Raw genomic sequence first — 23,165 nt, 5'->3', positions numbered from 1 at the left:
CTCAGCCTCCACAGGCTCCCTGAGGGCTGGGCCAAGAGCTCACGCAGGCCCCTCCCCCAGCACGCTCACCAGGGCTCTAAGACACAGGACCTCGCGATCCCCTTGCCTGCCTGTGATCACCACGCGTGGGGTGCAGGGCAGCCCTGTGCCTGGAGCTAGGCTGAGCTCCCCTTTCTTCTGCAGCTGAAATCTTTCCTCCGAGAGTGCAAGGTGGCCAATTACTGCCGTCAGGTGCGCCAGCTACTGGAGAAGGTGCAGGAGAATGCAGAGCACATCCGCAGCCTCCGCCAGAGGGTCCCGTTCGGCGTGTCCGACCAGCACGCGGTGGTCAGCTGGGGGCTGGCGCCTGGGCCCTGGGGGCACCGGTCAGTGTGTATCTGGGGTTCAGGAGCTTGCTGGGGTGGGACATGACCCTGAACCTCTCCCCACAGGACGCCTGGGAGAAGCGGACCCGAGAGGAGGGGACCCCGCTCACCAAGTACTACAGCCAGTGGCGTAAGCTGAGGGATCGAGAGATCCAGCTGGAGATCAGCGGCAAAGAGCGGGTAGGGGGGCAGGGGCGGGGGCATGGGCACAGCTTGAGGGACGTCAGCGTGGGTGTAGGGGCTGTCCCGGCCACGCCCAGGTGCAGCCTGTCTGGGTGCTCTGGCTGCTCTGACAGGGTAGATGGTGAGCTGAACTGGGCACAGTCTGAATCCTCTCATGGCTCCTAGGAGGAGAGGCTGCTCCCTTGCCTCAGGCCTGATGGGCTGGGGATTTTGGGGGAGCGAATGCTGAACTGACCTTGTCACCCAGGCCAGCCTGTGGACACCAAGAGGTCCAGCAGGGAGGGGCTAGAATCTGGGCCTAGCTATTGGGTACGGGATGGTGTGACTTAAGGGGACAGCTTTGTGCCAAGTGGCACTACTGTCTGCATCCCGCATCTCTGTCCTGGTTTCAGTATGGGTTTACCATCTGTCTTGGGAGTGATGGCCGAAAATCTGGGAACAGGAAGGTGGGGGCCTGCAGCTTCGATGGCATTTAGTGGCCTCCCAGGGGGGGCAGCCGTCAAGGAACCCCACCCCATGATACTAAGCAAGAATCCCAGGAGTTGGCTAGCAAAAGCAGCCAAGCACGGTCCTTGCGAGGGGGTGGGCTGGAGGCTTGAAGGGGGTGCTGAAGGTGGGGAAGCAGGACCGTGGGTCTGGGTAAAGCCTGTCTGTGGGAATGTGAGTCAGGGCTCTTGCTGTGTGACGTGGCCAGGCCGTGGCTCCGGGGGTCGGGTGGAGAGGGCCCACCCTCAACTGCTGCTCTGGGTTCCTGTCCTCCCAGCTGGAAGACTTGAACTTCCCAGAGGTAAAGCGGCGCAAGGTGGGGGACAGGAAGGATGAGGACAGGGCAGAATTCAAGGACCTCTTTGACCTGGACAGTGATGAGGACGACGATGCCCCGGACTTCCCAGAGAGAGGTCGGGGGTCCATGTCTCTGCTCTTGCTGGGGCGGGGGTTGGGGGAGGAGGAGCAGGTGGGCCTGGCAGGATTCCCACCTGGTGGAGCCAGAAGTGCCCCAGCTCTCATGTTGCTGAGTGCTTGTCACCACTCCCTCACCTCTTCTCCCACCACTTGGATAGCTTTGAGGCGGGGGCCCTCCTGGAATTGGAACACATGCCCCTAGGCCTTGTCCCCCTCCCCAACCCCACAACCCCATCACTTTTCAGGGTTAGTTCTGAATCTTCTCCACTTGCACAAAGGAGGCCTGAGGGAAGGCTGGGTGCAGGACTGTGCACCTAGCCCACCCTCCCACCTTAGCTGCCCGCTCTGCATTTTCTGGTGGGCCTACTACCATGGGCTCTTGTCCTTGGTCTTCAGGGACATCTGGGTCCCCGAGAGCTTGGCAGAGGGAGGAGGAGGAGGAATGCAGCAGCAGCAGCAGCAGCAGCAGCGAGGAAGGCATTAAGTCAGAAGGTAAGTGGTTCCAGAGAGTGAGGGGTCCTGTGGTCTTTGAACCCATCTGTCTGGAGCCCAAGGCTGTCATGGGATTTGGTGGGTGTGCAGGGCTGTCGGCTGGAAGCTGGGCCCACGCCCCTCCCTAGGGATGCCGGGCCAGCTGCTCCATTCCCGTTTGCTCTGGCAGCCAGCAGCAGTAGCACCGATAAATTAATTAGTGCTGTGATTAATTAGTGATGAGTAACCTCCAAGTCTGGCTTCTTCCTGATAAAGCAGAATTTATGTAGCCGTGCTTTCTCTCTGCAGATGGAAGCCCAGACACAGAGGCGGGGCTAGGCCCCCAGGAGCTGTGGTGGCTGGCCCAGGGACCAGAGGACGAGCTGCAGGATCTACAGCTCTCCGAGGATGACTGAGGGGTTGCAGGGGCTGCTGCACAGTCTTCACACCTCATCACTCGCATGCTGCCTCCTGGCCGGTGCGGAGCCTAGAGGCCCTGAGGTCAGCACCCGTGCGGGGTGAAAGGGCAGTAGATGCTGGACAAGGCTTTATTTTTACAACATAAAAGACCAGAAAGTACCAAGTGCTGTTCCAGTCCCTGGAGTGGCGGCCGTGGGGATGTAAACCGGCACCAGGGAACCTGCCAACCGCTGCACCCATGGTGGCAGGTGAGACACACCTACCCCATGAGGGAAGCTTATCTGGAGCACGGCTCTGCCTTAAGTCAGGATGCCAAGCAGTCGTGGCTCCCCCCGGGGCCAGCGGGCACGGTGTGATGTCTTTGGTTTGTCTGCAGCTGCCCAGGATACAGAGCCCCCACCCCCTGGCCCAGGTTCAAGTGCCTAAGCCATCTGCACTCAGGTCGATAGTCATCCCCAGAGAGTCTTTGGAAACTTATTCCTTTCCTCTTTAAGTTATGTGTTTTCAATTGTGTTTTTTTGCATCCACAACCAAAAGGAGAATAAGCTGTTGAAGGGCAGGGGCGGGGAAATCTGCATCAGAGCAGCTGGCACTGAAGGACTAGACGTTTGACACCAGCTCAACACAGAGGCTGGGAGGGGTCTGCGGGCCCTGGGAGTAGAGCCATGGTTCCGTTCTCTTGCTTGGGTGAGGCTCGGCCAGCAGAGGGGTGCGGCCCCCCAAACGGGGAAGGGGCCATTGTTGGAGACAGGGGCTGCTCCCCCGAGGTGAGCTCCCGCTCGGAAGCCCGCAGCGTTGGTGGCTGCAGTGGCAGAGCCACAGGGAAGCTGGCCATGTAGAAGACGCGGCCCAGGCGCTTGGCCACCTGTGAAGAGACGGGCCTGGGTAGGGGCCTGCATGACTGCTGATCTGCAGCCACACGCGGAGCTGTGGTGCTGCCCTTCCACTGTCTGGAGACCACTGGCCCCAGTAGGTGCTCACCTGGGCCCGGATCTTGAGAGCAGGCCCCAGCTTCAGCCCCATGGTGGTCAGGAGATGTTCCTCTGTCAGCAGGGGCAAGGTCTCCCCGTCAATCCCCTGTTCTCTGAAAACCTGGGAGGGGGTGCGGTGTCAGGGCCTGAGCGCAAGGGCTGAGTGTCCTGGAGTGGCTCAAGGCTCTCCAAAGGGAGCAGAGCAGAGAAGCCGTTGGTGCAGCTTGCGGGAACAATTCTCAAATGGAACATCTCCTTTGTGTTGGGTACACACCTGAGTTGAAGGCAGAAGCACTGCCATGGCAGAGGAGATGGGGGAGCATGCAGTAGGATTCCCCCCCCCCCCACGGTGTCTTTGAGGAGGGGAGTTGTGGGGTGGCAAGCACCACTGGGGAGGGGGGAACTCAGAACCATCTTGGGCAGGTGTCCCCCTCTCACCGGTGCATATTCTCCACAGCCAGACAGGCCTCCCACAAAGCTGCAGACATCGTCCACTGTCCACTTGCTGACATCCTCGGGGGCTGTGGCCTCCTCCCCATCCATGAAGAGGCCCCCCATGGCGCCTGGGTTGGGGAGGAGGGTGTTACTAGGCCTCTGGCCAGCTCTTTCCTCTGTTCCCGCCCCTGTCTGCTGACCTCTGTTTGCCCTAATTGTTAGGAGATGTTGGATTGATGAGAGAGATTTTTCTCTTCGCGGTGGCCCTCCCTAAAACCCTGGGTGTGTGGGGGGGGCTAGCTCTCCTTCCACCCCATGGAGGGATCTAAAGCCTGGAGAATGGTGCCCACCTGTGTGGAAGCAGGGGCTGACAGCGTAGGGTAAGCCCAGGGGCAGTGGAGGGGGCAGCATGGACCCTGAGAGAAGCCCCTTCCCCTCAGAGCTGGCCCCTCCGGCTGGGGCTTGGCCTGGGGTGGGGCCCTGGCCTCCAGCAGCCGCCATCTCGGGGTCCTCTCCGTCTGAGTCCTTGGGGGGCTCATCTTCAGAGCCGTCTTGTGCCCAGACTCCAGACCCCGTGGTCTCCTTGGACTCACTGGGCCGGGCTGAGGCAGGGCTGGGCCCCCCCTTCCGAGGGGCTCGGCGGGTAGGCTCCCGGGGCGGGGTGGGGGGGCCAGGGCCCGGGGGCCCCTGGGGAGGCAGGGCCAGCAGCGGCGCGGAGCTGTGTCTCAGCACCAGCATGGCCCCACGCCGCTGCAGCTCCTCAGCACCATCCGGCTGGCGCAGGGCGGCTTCTGGCGCCAGCAGCTGCGGCCGGTGCGTGCTCTCCAGCTCCTTCTGGCGCAGCAGTTCTGCTGACATCTCCAGCCTGGCCGTGAGGAGCAGACCAGAGAGGGTCAGCTGGCTCGGCAGTGCCTCCTCCCTCCCTCACCCCAACCCCCGCCCCGCCCCGCCCCGTCCCGACTGCAACACTTACCGGGCCAGGTTTTGCTTCCGCAGGAGCTCCTGCTGCCGGGCGAGCATCTCCGCCTGAGCAGGAGGCAGGAAGCCGTATCCTGGTGGGAAGGGGACAGACCACGAGGCCAGGTGGCTGAGCCGTCCATGGCAACCCAAGCCCGCCCTGGTCTGTCCTTGGCTTCAACAGGCCCAGGGACTGGGCCAACGGGTGCACCGAGGGCCACAGGGTCCATCACAGTCGAACCCAGATGGCCCCGCACCAGCGGCCCCCCAGGAGACAGTCGCACACGCCTACTCACCTGGGGTCTGGCACAGGGCCGAGGACACCCCCAAAAAGGGGGGCCTGAGGTGGGGGCCCAGGGCGATATGGGGGGCATTCTGGGGTGACAGCAAGGGGGGTGGTTGCGACAGCTCCCTGTAGACGACAGGGCGGTGAGCGGCGCGCGTCCCCTCCTCGTAACTCCCGCCCCCACCCCCGCGGTCCCCGCTCCCGCCACCTCTGCTAATTGCCGGCCCCGCGGGCGGTCGATGTGCGCTCGCCGCTTCTCCGACCGCCCCCGCCCCCGCTGGCGGCGCCAATTAATCTCGGCGGCGGCGCGGAGGCGCTGGCCCGGCGGGCGGCGGCGACTGCGGCGGTAATTACCGCTCGGCTCCCCCTTCCGCGGACCCAGCCCCCGCCCGCACCCCCGCGCAGACCCTACGCAGCGCAATTAGCCGCGGTCCTGGGAGGCGGCGGCGGCGGCGGCGGCGGCGGCGGAGGAGGCTGCAAACAGCACGCAGGCGCGGGATGGGACGGGGAGGGGGACGGGGAGGGTTGCGAGTTGGCCTCCCAGCGGGAGAGGCGGGGAGCAGTGGCTTCCCGCCCCCACCCTACTCCTGGGGTCTCCAGGCCCCCACAAGCCCAGAAGGCAGGAGCTCTGGTGTCTGAATCGGTGCTGTTGGGGGGCTCTCCCCGCTCCCAGCTTTCCTCCGACTTCGAGGTTTAGAGACCTCGAGCTGCTCCCCCTCATCTGCCTCAAGCCCCACCCACCCCACCTGCTGAGGGAGCATAGCCCTCAGGGGCACCTGGATTCAGCGGGTTCCAGTTGGAGATGAGAGTGGCCCTCAATACCCCGTCCAGAGGGGTGGTCACCCCCACACATTCTACCCCAGGGATGTTTACGAATCTAGGCCTCAGCAGTGTCTAGCACGATCAGTACTCGGCGGCCTGCAACTGGGCTGCGGAAGGCTGTGTACGCCGGTGACCACAAGGTGGGGGGTGGGTTGCAGGCTGTGGACATGACCCGCAGAAACCAGGTGATAGACCTGTCAACCGTAGCTATGTACCCCAGAAACAACACAGGGAAAGCAGAGGACTCTGAAATGCAGGCACCCCAATACCTCTCTGAGAAGGACGGGGTGCCAGCCGGGGCGGTGCCCTCTCGGTGCTGAGTCAGGCCCTGCTTCCGACGCTGCCCTGCTGTGGTTGAGGGCAGGTGGACTTCCAGGCCACTGGGGCTCCTCACAGCTGCTGCTGCCACCTCCTGCCGGACCCTCAGGAGATCTGGGGATGGGTGGGTGGGGGTCAACAGCAGTGACCCAGGGACCAGCCCCCCAGGCTCTTACGCTCCCCCCAACCCTGTTGAGCATAGGACACTGGCCAAGGACACGGAGATGGGGAGCACATTCTCCCATGGACCTTGCTGGTTGGTCACTCGGACAAAGAGATGAGCGGAAGGCCATTGGGCAGGGCAGACACAAGTCATTACAGTGCAACGCGTGCTAGAGGCACCCACCAGTCCTGGGGAGTGGGGGCAGGTGAACGTTTCTAAGGGATATGAGGATGTTAGGCACCAAAAAGTGGTTGGGCTGGAGGGAAAGGCCCGAGTCAAGGGACTCTGGTGCTGCTCGAATGTTGACATTGACGAGTTCAGATTGCGGAGAGCAAGGCTGCAGGGGCCTTGAGGGGAGGGGTTTTGCAAAGGCTCAAAAGTGAGCGCAGTGGGACCAGAGTCCAGGAGTTGCAGTCAGTCTCCAAACCTCTCCTAGGTAACCCCCGGGCACACTGTGCGGTCTACACACTCTGCTGCCTCCCCCCTCCCCCGCCTCCTCTCCGGCGCAGGACCCGGCCTCAGAGTACCCGCCTCCCGCAGCCCCCCGACTGTGCAGGCTCCGCTGCCACCGCCTGTTTATAAATTAATTACCCGAAAAGCAGAGGTGGGTCCTGCCCCGGGCCGGGTGCCAGCCCGCAGAGCCCAGCCGGCGCGGCCGCCTGCATCGATCCCGGCAGGGCCCCGCGCCCCCACCCGCCCGCGGCCTCCGTTATTTACCGTCGGCTCCCGGCGGGGGCGGCGGGCAGGGGCCTGATTGACAGCCCGGCTCCGCGCTGCTCCCCGCGGCCGGCGCCCCTCCCCCGCGCAGGCCAGCGAAGCCGGCCCCAGGCAGGGCAGGCAAAGCAATTAAAAAGGAAGATTTTTAAATTATTAACATTTGGTGAATTATTCAGGCTCTCGGTGCCTGACTGCCCTGGGGGACAGTGCGTGTATAAGGAGAGGAAATCCGGCCTCGTTTCCCAGCACCCCCTTACCCACCTCCAGCCAGAAAAAGCAAGTCCCCCCTCCCTCCCCCCACCCCCTGGGCTGGAGTCTGCAAGGCCAAGGTGCAGCTGGACAGGGTGCCAGAATGTGCCCTTGAGATGGTAGGGAGACTTCCAAGTGTCTGTGGGAGAAGGGATGGATAGATGGATGGAAGCTGTCCGGGAGCTGGGTGGGATAGGGACGGTGTCTCCAGCTGGGGCTTCTGAGCACCAGTGAAATCCTGGTGACCAAACTCCAACTGTTGCCCATCCTGCTTCTGGACGGACGTTCACAGTGGATATTCTGGGGCTGACTGCTCCCCTCCTCTTGGCCTCTCCAATTCCCCCAATCTCCCTCCTAGAGGAGGTGCCTGCACGCCCTCAGCCACTGGTGCCCTGACTGCGTCTGGAGTAGGAAGGACCACAGAGTACAGACCATGCTGTCCAGACCGGGGATCCACAAAAACCTGCATGTGCTGGAGACAGGGAAATGGGCCTCGTGAAACCCCCACCTCCCATTATGCTTGGGCTCCCCAGAGATTCAGCTTCCTTATCCGTGAAATCTCAGTACTCATGAGAGGCCCTGCTGGGAGAGTCTGTGGAAGATGGTGGGGACGGGGGGGGGGGGGGGACACAGGGGACCTGTTGGTGCGTCCCCCCAGCCCCCTGATCTACCCAAACAAGTAGCTGCATCTGGGAGAAGGAGGCAGGCCTCACTGCCCACCTACAAGGGCTTTGAGGCTTTAGGGTCTGAAAGACCCGCATCCGATCCCAGCCTTGGTATCAGCTGCCAAAGACCCTGGGGCCTCTTTTCAGGGTAAGCAGAGACCTCCAGGGACAGGGAGAGCCCAGGACACGTGGGTGGACACTCACGCTGTAGGGAGGAGGCACATACCATGGCCGGGGAGTCCCAGGTGGTAGAGACGCTGGGGGTCCTCAAAGGTGCTGGCTTCACTCAGGGCAGACACCAGTCGGCGGTAATGATCCTCGGGGGCCATGCTGGGCCCTAGTTCCGGCAGCAACAGAGTCTCTGCTTTGGGCAAGCATAGGTGGGGTGCTTCCCCTTCAGATACTGCCAAGGGGGGAGAGGCAGGGCCTCCCCTCTTAGAACCTGCTGCTGGGCTGACCCTGCCCTGCAGAGGGTCCAGGTTGTTCCCCTCCCTCTCCATTGCCTCCCCACCACCCCCGGGGGGTTGGGCTCCCACCTTGTGGGGACTTGCTTCGGGCCTTCTTCTCCAAGGGGCAGTCACTGCTGACGTGGGGGGAGTGGCCCAGCCTCTTGCCCAGCAGGTCACCTGGGGGAGGGCGGAGTGAGCCCCACTCTGTGTCTCGAGGCCCACCCCAATACTGGCCTCAGGCCCAGCCTGGCTCCAGCTCAGCCCAGAACCACATCCGTCATCACTCTGGGTGCCCATGAGTCCTGGCTTGCCCAGCCCAGGGTCCCAGAACTGCAGCCCTAGAACAGCATGAGGGATTGGGACAGGGCGAGGGCATGGGACAGTCTGGACCCTGGGCTCTGGGCTGTGTGCAAGTAGATGTGGCAGGAGATTCAGTGTGACAGCCTCAGGGAGTAACTGAGGACCCTACAGGCCCCCCCATCCAGCCAGGCCAGTCTCCTGTCCAGATTAAGGAGCCCTCCTCAGCATCTGGATTTGACTGGAAACCACCTTCTTCTCCCATGACAGGGGTGAGGACCAACAGTGCAGGGTTCCATGCCAGGGTCCCCCACCCTCTTCCTAGAGGATGCAGGCCCTTCGCCACATCCACTCCTCCTGGGCCCCTCCCCACAGGCTACACCCCTCATTGCCCCCAGAAGGCCCCTGTCACACGCTTGCCCTCCTGCCCAGCTGGGCTGAGTTCCCAAAGGCACCCCAAGCAGCTTCACCTGCTGTGTACAGCCCCACACGCAGCCCAGGCCCCACTCCAACCCTCTCCTGAAGTCCTCTCTCAGGTCCCACATCCAAACCATACTCATCCATCTCCCCGAGCCAGCCTCTCTCCAACTCAGCCCCTGGCACCTTGATGCCAAGTTCCCTCCTCAGCCCAAGGCCTGGGAGGTCTCCGCTGAATAGCTCAGCAATTGTGCTGGTCTCCTGGACCCACCGCAGTGTTAGCCTCCAGTCCAGACCCTGTGCTCCTGGCCCCTTCTCCATCCTCACCAGTCTGTCTGGGTGGGTAGGATGAGAGGGTCACACCCTCTGTGACCCAGGCCCGCCATGACACCTCGGCAAGGGGAGCTCCCAAGAAGCCCTGCTGTCAGCTCCAGAGCCTAATTCCTTTTTCTTATTCCCTTAATCTGTCATTTTTATCAGGCAGGGAAGTGCGGCAGCAGCGGAGTGCCGATCAATCTCCACTTTACAGCTGACAGAATGGTGCTAATAACTTATTGATCTTGGCCATCTCCTGCAACTGGCCTAAGCCCAGAAGTCTAGCCCCAGGCCCTGCCCTGAGAGGGACAAGGACGAGGTCCTCGGTCCTCATTGCCCAGACGAAGGGTCCTGCCTCAGTGACCTGGCAGGATGGGTCAAAGACGACCCCCAACAGCTTTGGGCCAGCAGGGCTGCAGCACCCAGCTGTGCCTGGGAGGCGGGTCTGGGCTGGGTCCACACCTGCTGCCGCACCCTGCCCGGCACACACCCCTCCAGGACTTCGCAAACAACCCAGGGCTCTCACTTCCCTGCGATCTGTTTGCCATTTTCCACAGTGGGAATTCCTCCTTTCTTTTGGGGGCTGGGGGCTCCTCTCTGCCCGAGAGAGGGGCTCTGGGGATGGAAGGGGGACCCACGGTAAGACGCAGGCCCGTGACTGTGGTGAGACCCTGCCATGGGGGCCTGGGGGCTCACCATTCCCTGATGAAGTCCACATCTACTCACAGACACGCCTGGGGCAGCCAGAAGCAGACACACACAGTCACAAGATGCCTGGCAGGGACCCCCTCCCTGAGCCTGTCACAGTCCTCCCTGACCCTTCCTGCCCGGAATGAAAGCAGGTTGACAACACTGTGTTCCTGGGGAAGAGGAGGTGACGACAGGTGACTGTCTCCACCCAAGGGCTGACAGGAACAAGTGGGAGACCATGACAGTCCCAAGGAGAGGGCAGGACCTTGACAAAACCTGGACACAGCACACACACGTGACACTTCGCCAGGCCACGTGTGACACTTGAGGTGCTCATGTGCACGTCCCGCACCTCAGCATGAAGACAGCCAGGACACCCTGACCCGGCTGTGTCCCACGGGTGTGAGTGGACGCCCGGGCCTCTGGCTGAGACCAAGGCACACAGGCCTGCTTCCGCACGTGCACACTCATGCCAGGAACTTTGTGGAGGTCTCCGTGTGTGCAGGCAGCAGGGAGGGCCTGCCGGCTTAGAATATCTCAATCATCACAGGGCTCCGGAGGCTCACCCGATCGATGGGACAATTAGATTTTATCAGCCGCCTGCTCAGTGCCTCCAACATGGCTCCAGAAGCAGCTCCCCCGCCAAAGGTCTTCCCAGGCACAGGCACACCTGGAGGCCCTGATGGGGGTCCCAGGGTAGTGGACCATCCTCTGCCCAGTCTTCCTGAGAGCAGCAGCCGCTGCTGGAAACCTCCCTGCCATGGTCCATAGGGCAGCAAGGGACCCCTGCCAGCTGCTCTCACCCCTGCCCTGTCGGCTGTGCCCTACTCTCTGCAGCAGTGCCTCATGGGTCCCCAAGCTGCCCCTCCCTCTGGGCTCCTGCTGCCTCCAGGAACCGCCCTCTGCAGGGACACAGCTCCTGGGCAAGCATCCTCCCGCAGAGGTCCAGGCTCTAGCCCTGCTTTCTCAGGGGTGGACACCTTCCCTCCTCGGGCCCCGTGCTGCATGGGGCTGGTGGGTACTCCTGTGCATGCAGAGTGTGTCCCTGCCCTCAAGTCAGCCATTCCCAGGTGTGCATCTCTGAGCCTCTGGGAAGACCACACTCCCTGACCGCCCTGCCTCCATTTGCCCCTGGGAGGAGGCTGCAGCAGTGGCCTCGGCCACTCCAAGCCCACCCCAGCAGCAGCCATGGTGGAGCCACCGCCTCCGCCTCCTGTCTGCCCGGCTGGCTGGGATTAACACAATTACCATCACATGGAGCCCCCGGGGGACAGCCGGCCTCGCCACCTCCCGCCTCCTCTGTTGGCCTCCCTGGCTGCCTGCCAAAGCTGCTGGGGGTGGCGGCATCAGAGCCGCTGAGCAGAGACACGGGGAGAACTGTGGGGCGGGCTGTCCTCAGGCTGGGCTGCCGTGGCCCTGGCAGCCCTGTCCTCACCTCCCAGCACGCCCCTGGCTCCTCACCTGCGGATCCTAGGCCAATCTCCACGCTGCCTCTCTGGAATTCACAGCGGCTCTGGTGCTCGGGCATAACGAGGTGGCGGCTTCGATGCACGCTGGATATGAGGGTGGGAAGGTCGCTGTCCTGGCTGCAGCGAGGCAAGACGGGAAAGGTGAGACTCTGTGGGCTCCTGACTGAGCCTGAGTGTGAGCATGCATGGCCTAGGGGACAGGCCTAAGTGTGACAATGCCTCGTGTACACCTCTGCGGTGGCTCATGACATCATTTGTGTGAGCTTGTCCATAGCGGGTCCTAAGCAAAGCATCTCCTAGTGGCTGTGCTGTCTCACCCTGCTATATCCAGGCCCCACCTGGAACCACCAGGACCGGCCAAGTATCTGCTGGACATGAAGGCCTTGCATTCAGACCCCACTGCCGTCCCCAGGGAGGGTCTGTGTGGAGCACAGGGCCTGCCCAGTCCTGCCACACTCTCTCCGGAGCGACCAGCATCTGTGTCCCTGCTTCCTGCCTTGGGGGACTGCCTTGGAGGGCAGCCAGGCCCCGGCCAGGGTGGGGTGCCTGCTCCTGGGGCACAGGCTGCTAGTGAGAACATGTGGGCCTGGCACTTACTACTGTGCCCACACCATTTCAACTAAGACTTGCAACCACCCACAGATTCTTGATTTCTTCAAATAAGGAAACCAAGGTTGAGACCAAAGTCTGCAGCCAATGAGGTGTGTGCACGTCAAGGGACACATATGGCTACACGCACACTCACACGGGGCCTGCAGACACACACAGACACTGACGCGTACCGTGGCCGCCTGTGTGCTCATGCCAAGACACTCTGCTCTCCCCTGCGCTCCCCACCAGGAACCTTGGAACGGACATGAATTTAACTCTCTGTTCCCTCATTTCTCTTCCTGCTAAATCAGCTCAGTTCCTGTATCTCGGAACTCCAGAGGAAAGAGGGAGTGAGAAATCCCAGTGTGACTGTGTGAGTGGTCCCCCTCCCCATTTGCTTTGGGGGTTCTGAGAGCATCTCTCTTAGCACAGAGAAGGGCCACTGGCCACCTTGCAGATGCAGCCTGGAGTGGCAGGCAGTCAGGACAGGACAGATGAGGAGCAGGGGACCCCAGCCCACCCTGCGGCAACCCAGCACTCCCTCCCCAGCGCCCTCGCAACCTGGCCCACCTGTAACGGAGCAGCTTCCTGGCTGGGCTGCTGCAAGGGGGGCCTCCACGGAGTGACCTGGGAACCGACCCTAAACCTCATTAAATAGCCCCTACCCCCCCCCACCCCGGCCCGGGTGGCTGGAGCAGGCTAATCCAGAGCTGGCCCTTAAGCAGATCAGTTTCAGCACCAAAGCCTCCAGGGCTGGGCTCTAGAGCGTCTAGGAGACCCTGATGCAGGCTCTTCCCCTACCCACCCCCTTCCTCTGGAGGAGAGAAGCCCACCCCCCACGCAATAAGAGGGCAGGTGGAGTGGGAATAAGCACTTGATGGGATTAATCGGCAGCAGTTCTCACCCCCTCTTCCACCCTCATCAGTGCAGGGATGCACAAGAGAGAAGTGCTGTCCTCAGCACCAGGGAGGGGGCCAGTGGGTACCCAGTGGCAGGGCTGCCGCTGCCAGAGAGTTCTCCCTTGGAGGGACCCCTTCTGTTGTCCCCAGGACTCCTGCAGGAGGTGGATCAACTCCCCAGAGACTGCGGGGTGGGAACAGGCCCCATCAGTTTGTTCCCCATGAGCCCTCAGCCAAGTGCTCACACAGGGACTGGGTCTGCCCCCCTCACCCCCAGTATGGCCAATAGCTCTTTCACTCGCTGGTCATTCAGGCACTCGGGTGGCACTGCAGCCCCGTGGAGGTGATGCCTAGTGGGAATCAGGACACAACCCGCCCAGCAAACCGCTGCCCTCTGCCTTGGGGGTTTGCCCCCCAGGCCCCAAGACAGCCTGGCCTGGCCCCAGAAAACCTGTGTGGTCACTTGGTCATTCACTGAACACCAGACAGAAAACGTGTAAACCCTCAGACCCCAACTCCCCTTGAGGGGCCCCTTGGGCTCCTCTAGTGACCAGTATACTGTCCAGCCCTTGTCCATCTCCTGGCCAGCTCAGGGGCCTCAGGACAGCAGGGATCACATCTCCCGCCTGTTGCCCGGGATGCGTGGGTGCCTAAAGGGGAATGCCAAGCAGGCAGAGGGACAGGGACAAAGGGACAGAGGGATAGAACTGATGGACAGACAGACAGGGGAAGACTGTTGGAGAAGTTAGATGATCAGACAGATGGAGATGGACAAATAGACACAGGCACTACTGGACAGATGGGTGAAGACAGACAGAAATGATGAAAACAGCAGACAGACAGCTGGACAGAGCCTGAAGGACAGACAGCAGACTAGAGACAGAAGGACAGATGGACAGGGCCAAAAGGAGCCAGAAAGAGAGAAAGACAGAGTTGGGATAGGGGCAGTGTTAGGCAGCTGGGCTGTGTGCCTGCCCAGCCCTCCCCGGCCAGACACTGGAGTCCTGCATCAGCAGGGAGGGGCAGATGGGCTATAAGTCCTCGCGGCTGCACATCCTGCCACTCTTCACGCTAGTAAATCCAGAAAATCATCCCAGCTGCTTTCAGCACTTGTGCCAGGCCAAAGGAGCCCCCAACACTTGGGGCCGGCCTCTTACTAGGGGGTACCCTGAGTCTGGACACCTGGGCCCTTCTCCCACCCTCCACGATGGGGTGGGATGAGCAGGGGCCTGCAGGCAGGGATGTCGTTCCTGGAGCGAAGGAGCAGCCTGGGATTTCCCTACAGGCTTCACTGACAAATTTATCCTGTAGCTTCCCAAGTAAAAGGCTCATAAAATGTCATCAATGTTCATGACGGTTCATAAAAATGATCAGTTGAGCGGGCAACTTCAAAATGAGGTGGAAATAAGTTTAAAGACATTTTCATTGTAATTCGGCTCCAGGACCCAGACATTGTCAGGAACATAAATAATAATACATCTGGCACAGAGCCAGGCTGGGAGTGGGGCCCCTCAGGGCCGGACGCCCACAGCCTGCTTGGCTGGGCCCTTCCTGTATGTTCCCTGGAAGCCCTGGGGTAAGACTTGACCCCACAGACCAGAAACCACAGCCTGGGCTCCGCTCACAGACCGACCACCTCTGCCCTTCTAGAACCAGGGACTTAGGGCTCCCCAATACCCCACCGCCTCATCAGGTCCCCTCATTTTATCTCCTTATTATATCGTGAATTGGCAGCCCCCTCAGCTCTGCTGGAACCACGCCAGAATCATCGTGGGCCGAAGCAAACCCCCAACCTGCTGGGCAGGGCCTCCAGAAGGACCTCGGCAAAATATACACCAGTCACTCTCCTGCTCAGGAATTTTTGGTAGCTCCTCATTGCCTGAAGGACAATGCCCAACAGGCCCAGCATCTAAGGCCCTTTAGCATCTAATTGGGCCAGACCTGCCAGCTTCCCCGCCCCACCCCCCACATCTCCTTCCCTCATTCCTCCATGTCTTTGCAGACATCCTCTTTCCCTAGTGAACTCCTATGAATCCTTTAAGAGCCCACTCACACATCACCATTCTCACATCCTGCCTGGTGGGTCTCTGGGAGAGTGGGAGGGGGCGGTCATGGCCTTATCTTTGGGCAGATGGGCTCAAATGTGGGAGGGGGAGTGCACTCTGGCTCCAGGGTTGGGCTGCCCAGAACCCACACCTGTGCTGCTGCCAGGGCCTGGGCACAAGTCAACAGACAGACCACAGACTAAGGAGAGGAAGAAGGGAGGCTGGGCAAACTTAGACCCAGGGGATGTGGAGCAACAAGGCTCCGTCTTGCCCATGTATAGCATGTAGGGGGAAGCCTGGCCCGAGCCCCGCCCTACCTGCAGGACGTCTCTCGGAAGGAGATGTTCACGTCCCAGTGGGTGTGGACTCTGCAAGGAGAGAGGCAGAGGGTCAGTGTGGCCTCCAGGACTCAGGCACATGGACAGCAGGGCGTGTGTGGGGCATGCCCCTTGTCTGCCCTAGAGCCCAGCCCCAAGGGAACTGGGCTGGCTCAGACCTGCCTCCAGCACCATCTGGTACCAGCTCAACAGGCCGGATGCCACCAGGACAGGCCCATGGGGCAGGAGCCAGCTCCTGGCCTCAGCAGACAAAGGAATCAGAAGGGACAGAACGGAGGCCCCAGATCTCTGCTTCTCGTTGCAGTGGACCCAGAGGAGCCCCAGTGTTGTGCTGGGTGTTGGGGCTGTGGCTTCCTCTGCATGCGACACTCATGTAAGTGAACCCAAACTCCTAGTTGCTGGAGCTGCTCTGCCAGACAGGCTGGAATCAGGTCATGGACTGCCGCCCCATGGTCACCACTAGCACCAGTGGTTGGCTCTCAGCCCAGTTGGGTACAGTCCCCTGGGCCCCAGCTGCTGCCAACCTGCTTCTCAAGAGTGACCATCACACAGCAGAGGCAGGAGGAACACCAGGATGAGAAGTCAAGGCAGGAAGCAGCTCTGCCCTGTGCCCACACCCTCTCCCACAGCCCCTGAAAAGACCCTTGGGTGGAGGGAGGGCAGGGGTGGTGCCCACGCGGTGCTTCACCTTACACATGTGGGTGTGGAAGCGTTATTTCAGGGTGGGAGAAATTGAAGCATGCTCAAAGACTAAGTCAGAAGTGAAAAGGCCTAGAAATTCTGGGGAAGCCTAACACATGCTGGACAGACTACAGATGGATAGAAGGATGGACGGACGAAGAGGTGAGTGGACAGAAGGAGGTGCCTCTGCCAGGAGGGGAGAATGTGGGAGGTCAGGAAGGGTGGCCCCAAGCCTGGGAGGGACAGTAAGGAGCCAAAGGAGCAGCCACCTCCCATGAGAGTGAGTGGGAGTGATGAGGGGGCTGCTCCCATGAAGGTCATCCTGGCTCACCGCTCCCGGTTTGGCTGCAGTGGCACCAGACCCTCCTCCTGGAGACCTCTCCCTTCCTCGCAGCCAGCAGCTCCATTCCTCCCACAGAGAACCACGTCGACCCCTCCCTGGCCCACTCTGGTCATGACAAGCCCACCACTGGTGGTGCCCGCCCCTCAACAATGCCACCTGAGTCCTGGCCTGGCACTGGGTCCCCACGTGGGGGCAAAGTGGGTTCTTAGCAATCCTGTGGCAGGTCCCTGGTGGGTCCAGGCTTTGTTTCAGCTGTGGCAGCTGTCAGCATCCATGGAGACACAACCAGCTAAATCGGGGCCCTGTTCCGAGGGCAAAGGCCCCCTACCCCCAAGCCTGACCCTGCTTGCAGCTGCCTGGAGACTGCAGCCTTAGCGCCCCACCCCTGTCGAGCCCGTGGACTTTCACCCCCATCCTCGTACAAGTACCTTCTCTTCATGATACGGACATGTGGGTCATCCTCCTGCTTCAAGCCCAGCCGCTGCCCACAGGCCAGGCCACTCCTGCTGCTGTCGCCATCCCTGGCGGAGAAGCTGGGGGTCAACTCCTTCTTTAGGCCCCGGGTGGGGGGCAGGGCAACTGTCCTCTTGTCTGCCAGCCGCCCCCGGTTCTGGAGAGGGAGAAGGGAGAGGAAGGTCATGCCAAACTGGGTCCCTCGGTCTCCTGGGTGGTGTGCACCCCAGTCCTGACCCCCATGCAGGACCACTAAAGATCAAACAGGCACAGTCACTGGCCAAAGCTCCCCGACATCTCCACCTCCAATTGAGGAGCCTCCAGCCATCAGGAAAGTCACAGCTGGCCAGAGGCCAGGACAAGAGGAGGGACCCTCCACAGACCGCTTTCCACTCCGCCCTGGCTGGGGCTGGGGAGTAGGGGTGTGGGCGCTGCCCTGTTCAAACTCTATACTCATCACAGTCCCCCTCCACCAGCACTCAGCCTGAGTGTGGACACCTACTGGAGGCAGACCCCCACTTTCTCAGCATCAGGGGACCCCGAGGGGACACACGCACCCACAAGATACAGCAGTGTGCCTTGTCACCCGTTCAACGTGCAATTACCTCTGCATGCATGTCTGCCTGGCAGTCCTTCTCGATTGTGTGAACCCCTCCACCAATACCCAGCCCTCTTTCTATTGTTAATGCCTAGCAGAGCCCAGCTCAGGGGGTTTGAAGCCTGAGGCCTGGAGCTGACCCCTTGCAAATTGCAGGCCTCTGGTTCACAGGTCACCTGGCAAGGAGCCCTGACCAGCTCAGAACCTTTGTCCCACGAGCCCTGGTGGGCCTGCCCCCTTGATCAGGAACTGAGAGTTTCAGGAGTTTTCCACATGGTCCACTTCCCTCCTACCCTGGGCGCGCAGAGTGAGTGTGGAACACGTGTGATGGGGCAGGGCTTGCAGGCACGGAGCTTTCGAGTGGAGGATGTGCCCTGTCTGTGCACAGGCACGCAGGCTGCTCCACAGAAGAGCTCGTGTGCACTCAGAGCCCGTGCACACCCTGGTGGCACACGCTCAGCACTCGTGCACACAGGCAAGCTCCCTGCACACCATGGCACCTGCTGGTGTCTTCAGGTCCCACTGCCCCAGGGAAAAAGAAAAGTAATTATTTTCTGGTGGGTGGGAGGCTTTCCTTATTTAATAACAGGTTACTAGTTCAGGGAGGTGGCAGGGACTTTGGAAATTATCTCATTCTCTCCCATCTTTTCAGTCACTGGGGCCTCCTTGGCCCCTCCCTCTTGTTGCCAAAACAACGTGTCCCCACCACATTCAGGAGCTTGCAGAGGAAGGTGTCAGGGGTGGTCTTGCCCCTCCCTGAACAGTGTCACCCTGGATCTGAAGGGCAGCTGTGTGCAGCCACCACAGTCCTGTCTTCTAGGGTGAAGGTTCTCTTCAGACCCAGACCATCATCACCTCCAAATACACAGCCCACCTCAGCCCCAGATTTGGGTGGTGCCCCTGACAGGATCTGGGAGCCACTGTCCCTGCCCTCTCAGGCTCCAAGAGCCGGTTACCCCCATCCCTGACCTCATGAATCCACCCAGAACACCCTCCATTGTCCTCTCTGCAACTCACACTCAAGTGTGTCAGACTGGGCAGGACTGAGGAATGGCTGGGTGGAGTGGGGCAGTGGAGTCTGAAGGTAGGCCCTGTGCTTCTGAGACCCTGGTCTTGGCTCCGTGCTACATCAGCAACAGCAGAGCTTGGGTGAGGCTACAGGTGTGACTGCCTGTCTGGTGCTCATGCCTCTTCATGCCAGACAGTGGGCTCTGGTGGGTAGGGTTTTCAACAGCCCTGGCCTGTCTGGAGGCAGCTGGAAAGCCCCCCAGCTCCGCCCTTCCCTCGCCCTCTGTAACCCAAGTACCAAGATGTCCTCTGCTGTCTTTCTGCTTTAACTACACTAGTCTCTTAAGAAAAGTAACTGCATTTCCCTCTGCTTCTCATCTGTGGGACAGGGAAGAGAAGAGAGAAATGAAAGCAGGAGGACTGTCACTTGGGACGAGGCCAGACTGGCTAAGCGGGCCTGGGATCACTCCCGTTCGACAGGGGATGAGGAAGAGGGACCAGCATGGGAAGCCCTGACCCTAGCCAAGGACAGGAAACACACACATCTCCCTTGCACACTAGAGACCTCAGCTGCTCACCCCTACTCGGCATACAGATTTGAGACCTGGGTGCTAAGCCCTCGCTAGGCCAAGCACTGACCTCTCAGTCAGTGATGGCGGGTGCATGGAGGCCAGCTGTATGACCCCGGCACCATGTGCACACCCACATTCTGCCCTTGGAGTATCATCTGTGACCACAAAGTGTGCACATACCTGTGCACCTGGCCACTGGGGTAGGGGAAGACAGTCCCTGTGTGGAAAAGGTGGAGGCTGGAGAGACAAGGGGGTCCACAGAACTCCTTCCTAAGGCAGAGGTGCAGATATAGCCCTGGGAGGAAACAGGCTCCAGAGAGGAAGGCCCAGGTGTGAGTCATCCCTCAAGGAGGGCAGGCATCTAGGATCCCCAGAAAGGTAGGCAGCCCTGGGCTGTGGCCCCATCCCTGGCGCCCATCCAAGCAATGTCCTAGGGGACACTGATGCTGTGCTCAGGCCGCCTGCCCCCGCCCCCCACCGTGGGAGAACTTCAGACGGGGACAGGTGGGAGAGGCAGGTCTCCTCCCACCTGAACAGAAACCCCAGACCAGCCTGGAGGGTGCCCTCTCTGGCACTAGCTACTTGATAGAGAGCAGAAGTGGAGAGGGAGCTTGGTCTCTGGGCTCGGGCAGGGACACTGGCAGCGGGCAAGAGGGGGGATGCCTGTGCACACACTCTGTCTGAAGGGCTCCGCAGGCGGGCGTGCCTGTGAGCGCCATGAGCTTGTGTCAGTGTGTGGGGTGGGCACATGGTGAGGCTCAGCTGTAGCCCCTTCCCCTGCCCACCTTGTGTGTCTTTACAGGTATGCGGCTTCCCAGCATGCCCACTCCCAGGGCCATCCCCTCCCCCACCCCACCGCCAGTCCAAAGTAAACAAGCTGAAGGATCCCCCCCTCCCCCCAGGCCTTCCTGGCAGAGGGGGCTGCTGAGTGGTGCCAGGAATAGCGGCACAACCACAACCACCACCAGGAGCCATGGCCCTAACTGGCTTTCCCCCAGGGGCTCAGACTGGTCCCTTTCAAGATGCAATTTCCTTTTCAGATCAATTTTCCAACCCATTGCTGCCTGGAGGGCCTGTGATGGGGAAATCAGGGCTTCAGGGGCAGGCATAGCACCCCAATCTCTCCTGCTTCCCCTAGGCTCAGTCAGGTCAGTAGGTGGGTCATCTAGGGTAGATGGTCTACAGTGGACTGAAGGCCTTACACCAACTTCCAATTTCAGTTCTCTTGACGGCCAAGGCCCACACTGCACCTCTCTGCCCCCAATTGGGTTGTATCCCCAGGTATTCCTGGACACTCAGGGCCTTGCCCGGCAGGGCTCCAACCCTGGGCACCCCAGAGGTGCACAGCACTCACACCCAAGCCTTTGACCACCCCAGAATGTACATCCAGGCCAACCAACACTCACATTCCAGAACAAGGGTTAACCTAGGTCCAGCCCCTCTCCCAGGCTGGGCCAGATAACATGGTGCCACCCTGATACCTGTGGCAGGGCAAAGTCCCTAGGCCCTAATCAGATGGCACTGTCCAGGGAGGAGACCTTCACAGCCTGGGCTGTCCCCAGGACTCCAGGAGAAGTAGCTCCCAGACTCCCAAGGAGAGGCTCCAGAATAGGCAGGACTGGACCTTGCATCAAGGGGGTAGGGGGCTCTGGTGATCAAGACTCCCACCCAAAGCAGTGTCTCCTATTTGCCCTTTCGGAGGAACCCTCCTGCACACTGGCAGGGTCGAGGTTAGGACCGATCCTAGAAAACACAGGCACAACAAGCTCCTCAGGGGGAGAAAGAAGACCCCGAAGCCCCAGCTATTCTCCCACATCTCACCACCGGGGAGGATATTCGACAGCCCGGACAGTCGCAGATCGGAGGGTGCACCTGCAGGATCCCCTTGGACATAAGCGTCTTCAGACTTTTCCCTGCGAGGAGAGCCGAGGCAGGACCAGTGAGGGAGCCGGGTGGGCACAGGTAGGGCCGGGCACGCGGGCACGCTTCCAGGGCCCTGTCAGGGGCAAGGCCGGGTTTCCTCCTGCCACCAGTGTGAACACCCACCTCTGTCCAACTTCCCGACCCACCACCGGGCCTTGCCGCCCTCCAGGCTCGCGGATGCCTCTGGGATCTGCAGAGCTCAGAAACTCAAGATCCGGGCGAGCGTCCTCCCCTGACGAAGGGCGGTCTCCTCCCCGACCCCTGAGCTCTTCCTCCCGCGCTCCATCTTCTCCAAGCCCGTCCGCGGGAACCGGGAGCTGGACCGAGGAAGGTCCGGCCCAGGAGCAGATGAGCGGAGCCGTCAGGACCCGAGACTGCTCCTCACCTCGCAGCAGGAAGAAGGCGGCCGCTTCTGAACCACCGCTGAACCACCGCTGAGCCCCGAAGTCGACAAGTGCGACTGGGTCCCTAACTTTCTAACTACCCCCAACCCCAGGCCTGGCGCTCACCGCGCCCCCAGCATGCCCGCTCAGGCGCCCGCACGTCGCTTCCTTGGAGCCAGACTCCTGCGGGAGCCCAAGCTGCTGCTCCCAGCCCAGCCGCTGCTCGGCTCCGTGCGCGCCCCCGCCCTGACGCGCGCCCCGGCGGTCCCCACCTGCCTGCGCCACCCCTGCACCTTGCTGTTCGCTCCACCAGCGCGCGTCCGCCCCCGGCCGCACGTGTGCCCCTCTACTCCCGCCAGAACCGGTGGCTCCTGCACCCGGGAGGGGAGTATCCCGCCCAGTCGGCCTCCTGCCTGCTCTCCCGAGTTCCCGTAAACTTCTACTGAGCCTCAAGTCCCAGGAATCCCGCAAAGATATTCCGGGCGTAAGGAGCTTCCGACTCGTGCGCAGCCGGGAGCCCAGGGCACCGCGGCAAGCTCTGAGTGGACGGCGGAGGCCGAGGGCGCTCTGCCCGGGTCCACCAAGGCGACCGTGCTTGGGGTGGGGGTGGGGGGGTGTCCCTGCGGCAGCCCCGGAGTCGCAGCGCCCTCTCTGGGCGGAGATGGAGTCTCCCAGGTGGCAGAGCGAGGGGGGTCCGGACCCACGGGTCCTTGGGGAGCGGAGGGGAGGGACCGTGGCGGCCAGCGCCCCCACGGCGGCCGCACCTTTGTGGCGGATGCTGCGCTTCCAGTCCTTGGCCGTCTCGCGGCCGCTGACGAACTGGAACTCGTTGGGTGTGAGCCACTCGCCGCGGTGGCGGATGGACGGACCCTTGCTGCCCTGGCAGAGTTTGCGCACGTAGAGCAGCGCTCGGTTGGCGCCACACTCCACCTCGATGCACGGCTCGCCGTTGTCCAGCAGCGGCTGGAAATCCGGGGCCGCGGCCGCAGTGGCCGAGAAGCGCTCGAGGGCCAGAGGGTCCCGGGGCAGGTGGAGGTGCGGGGCGGCCTCGTGCAGGCTCAGGTAGGCGCGCGGGGGGCGGAGTGGCGGGGCCAACAGCGCCTCGTAGCCCGCGGTCGCGGCGGGTAGCGAAGCGGCCGGGGGCAGGGCGGACGCGGCGGGAAGTGGCGCCAGGTAGCCAGGCAGCGGCGGCAGTGGCAGCGCGGCCAGGGTCGGGTGGAAGGTGGCCAGAGCCAGGGCGAGGTCTTCGCGGCCCGGGAGTTCCTTCTTGACCGCCGGCATGGCGGGCCAGTGGTCCTGCAGCCTGGCTTTCCGCCGCCGGCGCAACTTGTTCCGGCCTGGGCTGGAGTTGGGTCTTGAGGGCGGGGGCCCGAGAGGCGCCTGGCCGCGCACCCGCCTTCCCCGCTACTGCGCCCCAGATGGGCCACCTCGGATCACTGCCCAGCAGGCTGGCAGGGCCTCGGCTGCCTGAGACATGGTGCGGCCGGAGCTGCTATCGATCCCCTATCGACCTGCCGAGCGCCGCAGCTCCAGGGCCCTGGGGCTCCTTGGGGCGCCGGGCCACCTGCGCCCGCGCCCCCTACGGCGTCCCCGCGCCCGGCTCGCTGGTGAGCCCGCTGGGTCGAGCTGGGCAGTGGAGTCGAGGAGCCTCGCCCCGCCCCGCCCGAGGGTCTCAGACCCCCGCCCCGCCCCGCTGCCCCAGCCGCGCACCCGCGTACTCCAGCGCGCGCCCGCCCGGCGGGGACTTGGGAGACTCGCGCCGCCGCCGC

The 23,165-nt window shown here is 62.0% G+C and overlaps 2 protein-coding genes across 13 annotated transcripts in view; one reads left to right on the top strand and one right to left on the bottom strand.

The window, feature by feature from the left end:
• Positions 1 to 2,505, top strand: part of NOC2L (NOC2 like nucleolar associated transcriptional repressor) — a 14,312-nt gene extending 11,807 nt beyond the window's left edge. For all 4 annotated transcript variants that reach the window (XM_032494838.1, XM_006175407.3, XM_032494837.1 and 1 more), the window contains exons 15-19: positions 184 to 327; positions 432 to 545; positions 1,312 to 1,447; positions 1,848 to 1,943; positions 2,232 to 2,505. In XM_032494838.1, coding sequence (XP_032350729.1) covers positions 184 to 327; positions 432 to 545; positions 1,312 to 1,447; positions 1,848 to 1,943; positions 2,232 to 2,338 — 597 coding nt within the window. In that variant the 3' untranslated portion in view covers positions 2,339 to 2,505. The remainder of the gene's footprint in view (positions 1 to 183; positions 328 to 431; positions 546 to 1,311; positions 1,448 to 1,847; positions 1,944 to 2,231) is intronic.
• Positions 2,457 to 23,165, bottom strand: SAMD11 (sterile alpha motif domain containing 11). 9 transcript variants are annotated; one of them, XM_032494834.1, is made up of 15 exons: positions 23,107 to 23,165; positions 20,912 to 21,003; positions 16,888 to 17,069; positions 15,415 to 15,465; positions 12,724 to 12,780; positions 11,555 to 11,679; positions 8,462 to 8,551; positions 8,152 to 8,289; positions 6,083 to 6,245; positions 5,002 to 5,117; positions 4,722 to 4,800; positions 4,099 to 4,613; positions 3,752 to 3,876; positions 3,324 to 3,434; positions 2,457 to 3,207 (listed from the first exon to the last, which is right to left on the bottom strand). In XM_032494834.1, the coding sequence occupies exons 2-15, from the start codon at positions 20,981 to 20,983 to the stop codon at positions 2,962 to 2,964; spliced, it is 2,070 nt and encodes a 689-aa protein (XP_032350725.1). In that variant the 5' UTR covers positions 20,984 to 21,003; positions 23,107 to 23,165; the 3' UTR covers positions 2,457 to 2,961. The 9 variants fall into 9 exon arrangements, with proteins under 9 accessions (XP_032350725.1, XP_032350717.1, XP_032350719.1 ...); XM_032494826.1 differs by lacking the exon at positions 23,107 to 23,165 and adding an exon at positions 21,669 to 23,084; XM_032494828.1 differs by lacking the exon at positions 23,107 to 23,165 and adding an exon at positions 21,690 to 23,084.

Source organism: Camelus ferus, chromosome 13 (assembly GCF_009834535.1).
Source record: "Camelus ferus isolate YT-003-E chromosome 13, BCGSAC_Cfer_1.0, whole genome shotgun sequence".
NCBI lineage: Eukaryota > Metazoa > Chordata > Mammalia > Artiodactyla > Camelidae > Camelus > Camelus ferus.
Note: the sequence above shows the minus strand (reverse complement) of the source record. Positions and strands in the feature narration are given on the sequence as shown.

What these genes read in the sequence shown, in the direction of transcription:
- SAMD11 (XM_032494826.1), bottom strand. Translation starts at nt 22,677, where the DNA reads ATGCCGGCGGTCAAGAAGGAACTCCCGGGCCGCGAAGACCTCGCCCTG. An exon ending in TGCAGGGGTGGCGCAGGCAG is followed by an intron (nt 21,004 to 21,668) that starts GTGGGGACCGCC and finishes CTCTCCTCGCAG; the next exon opens with GGAAAAGTCTGAAGACGCTT. An exon ending in CGGAAGCAAAACCTGGCCCG is followed by an intron (nt 4,614 to 4,721) that starts GTAAGTGTTGCA and finishes CCTCACGGCCAG; the next exon opens with GCTGGAGATGTCAGCAGAAC.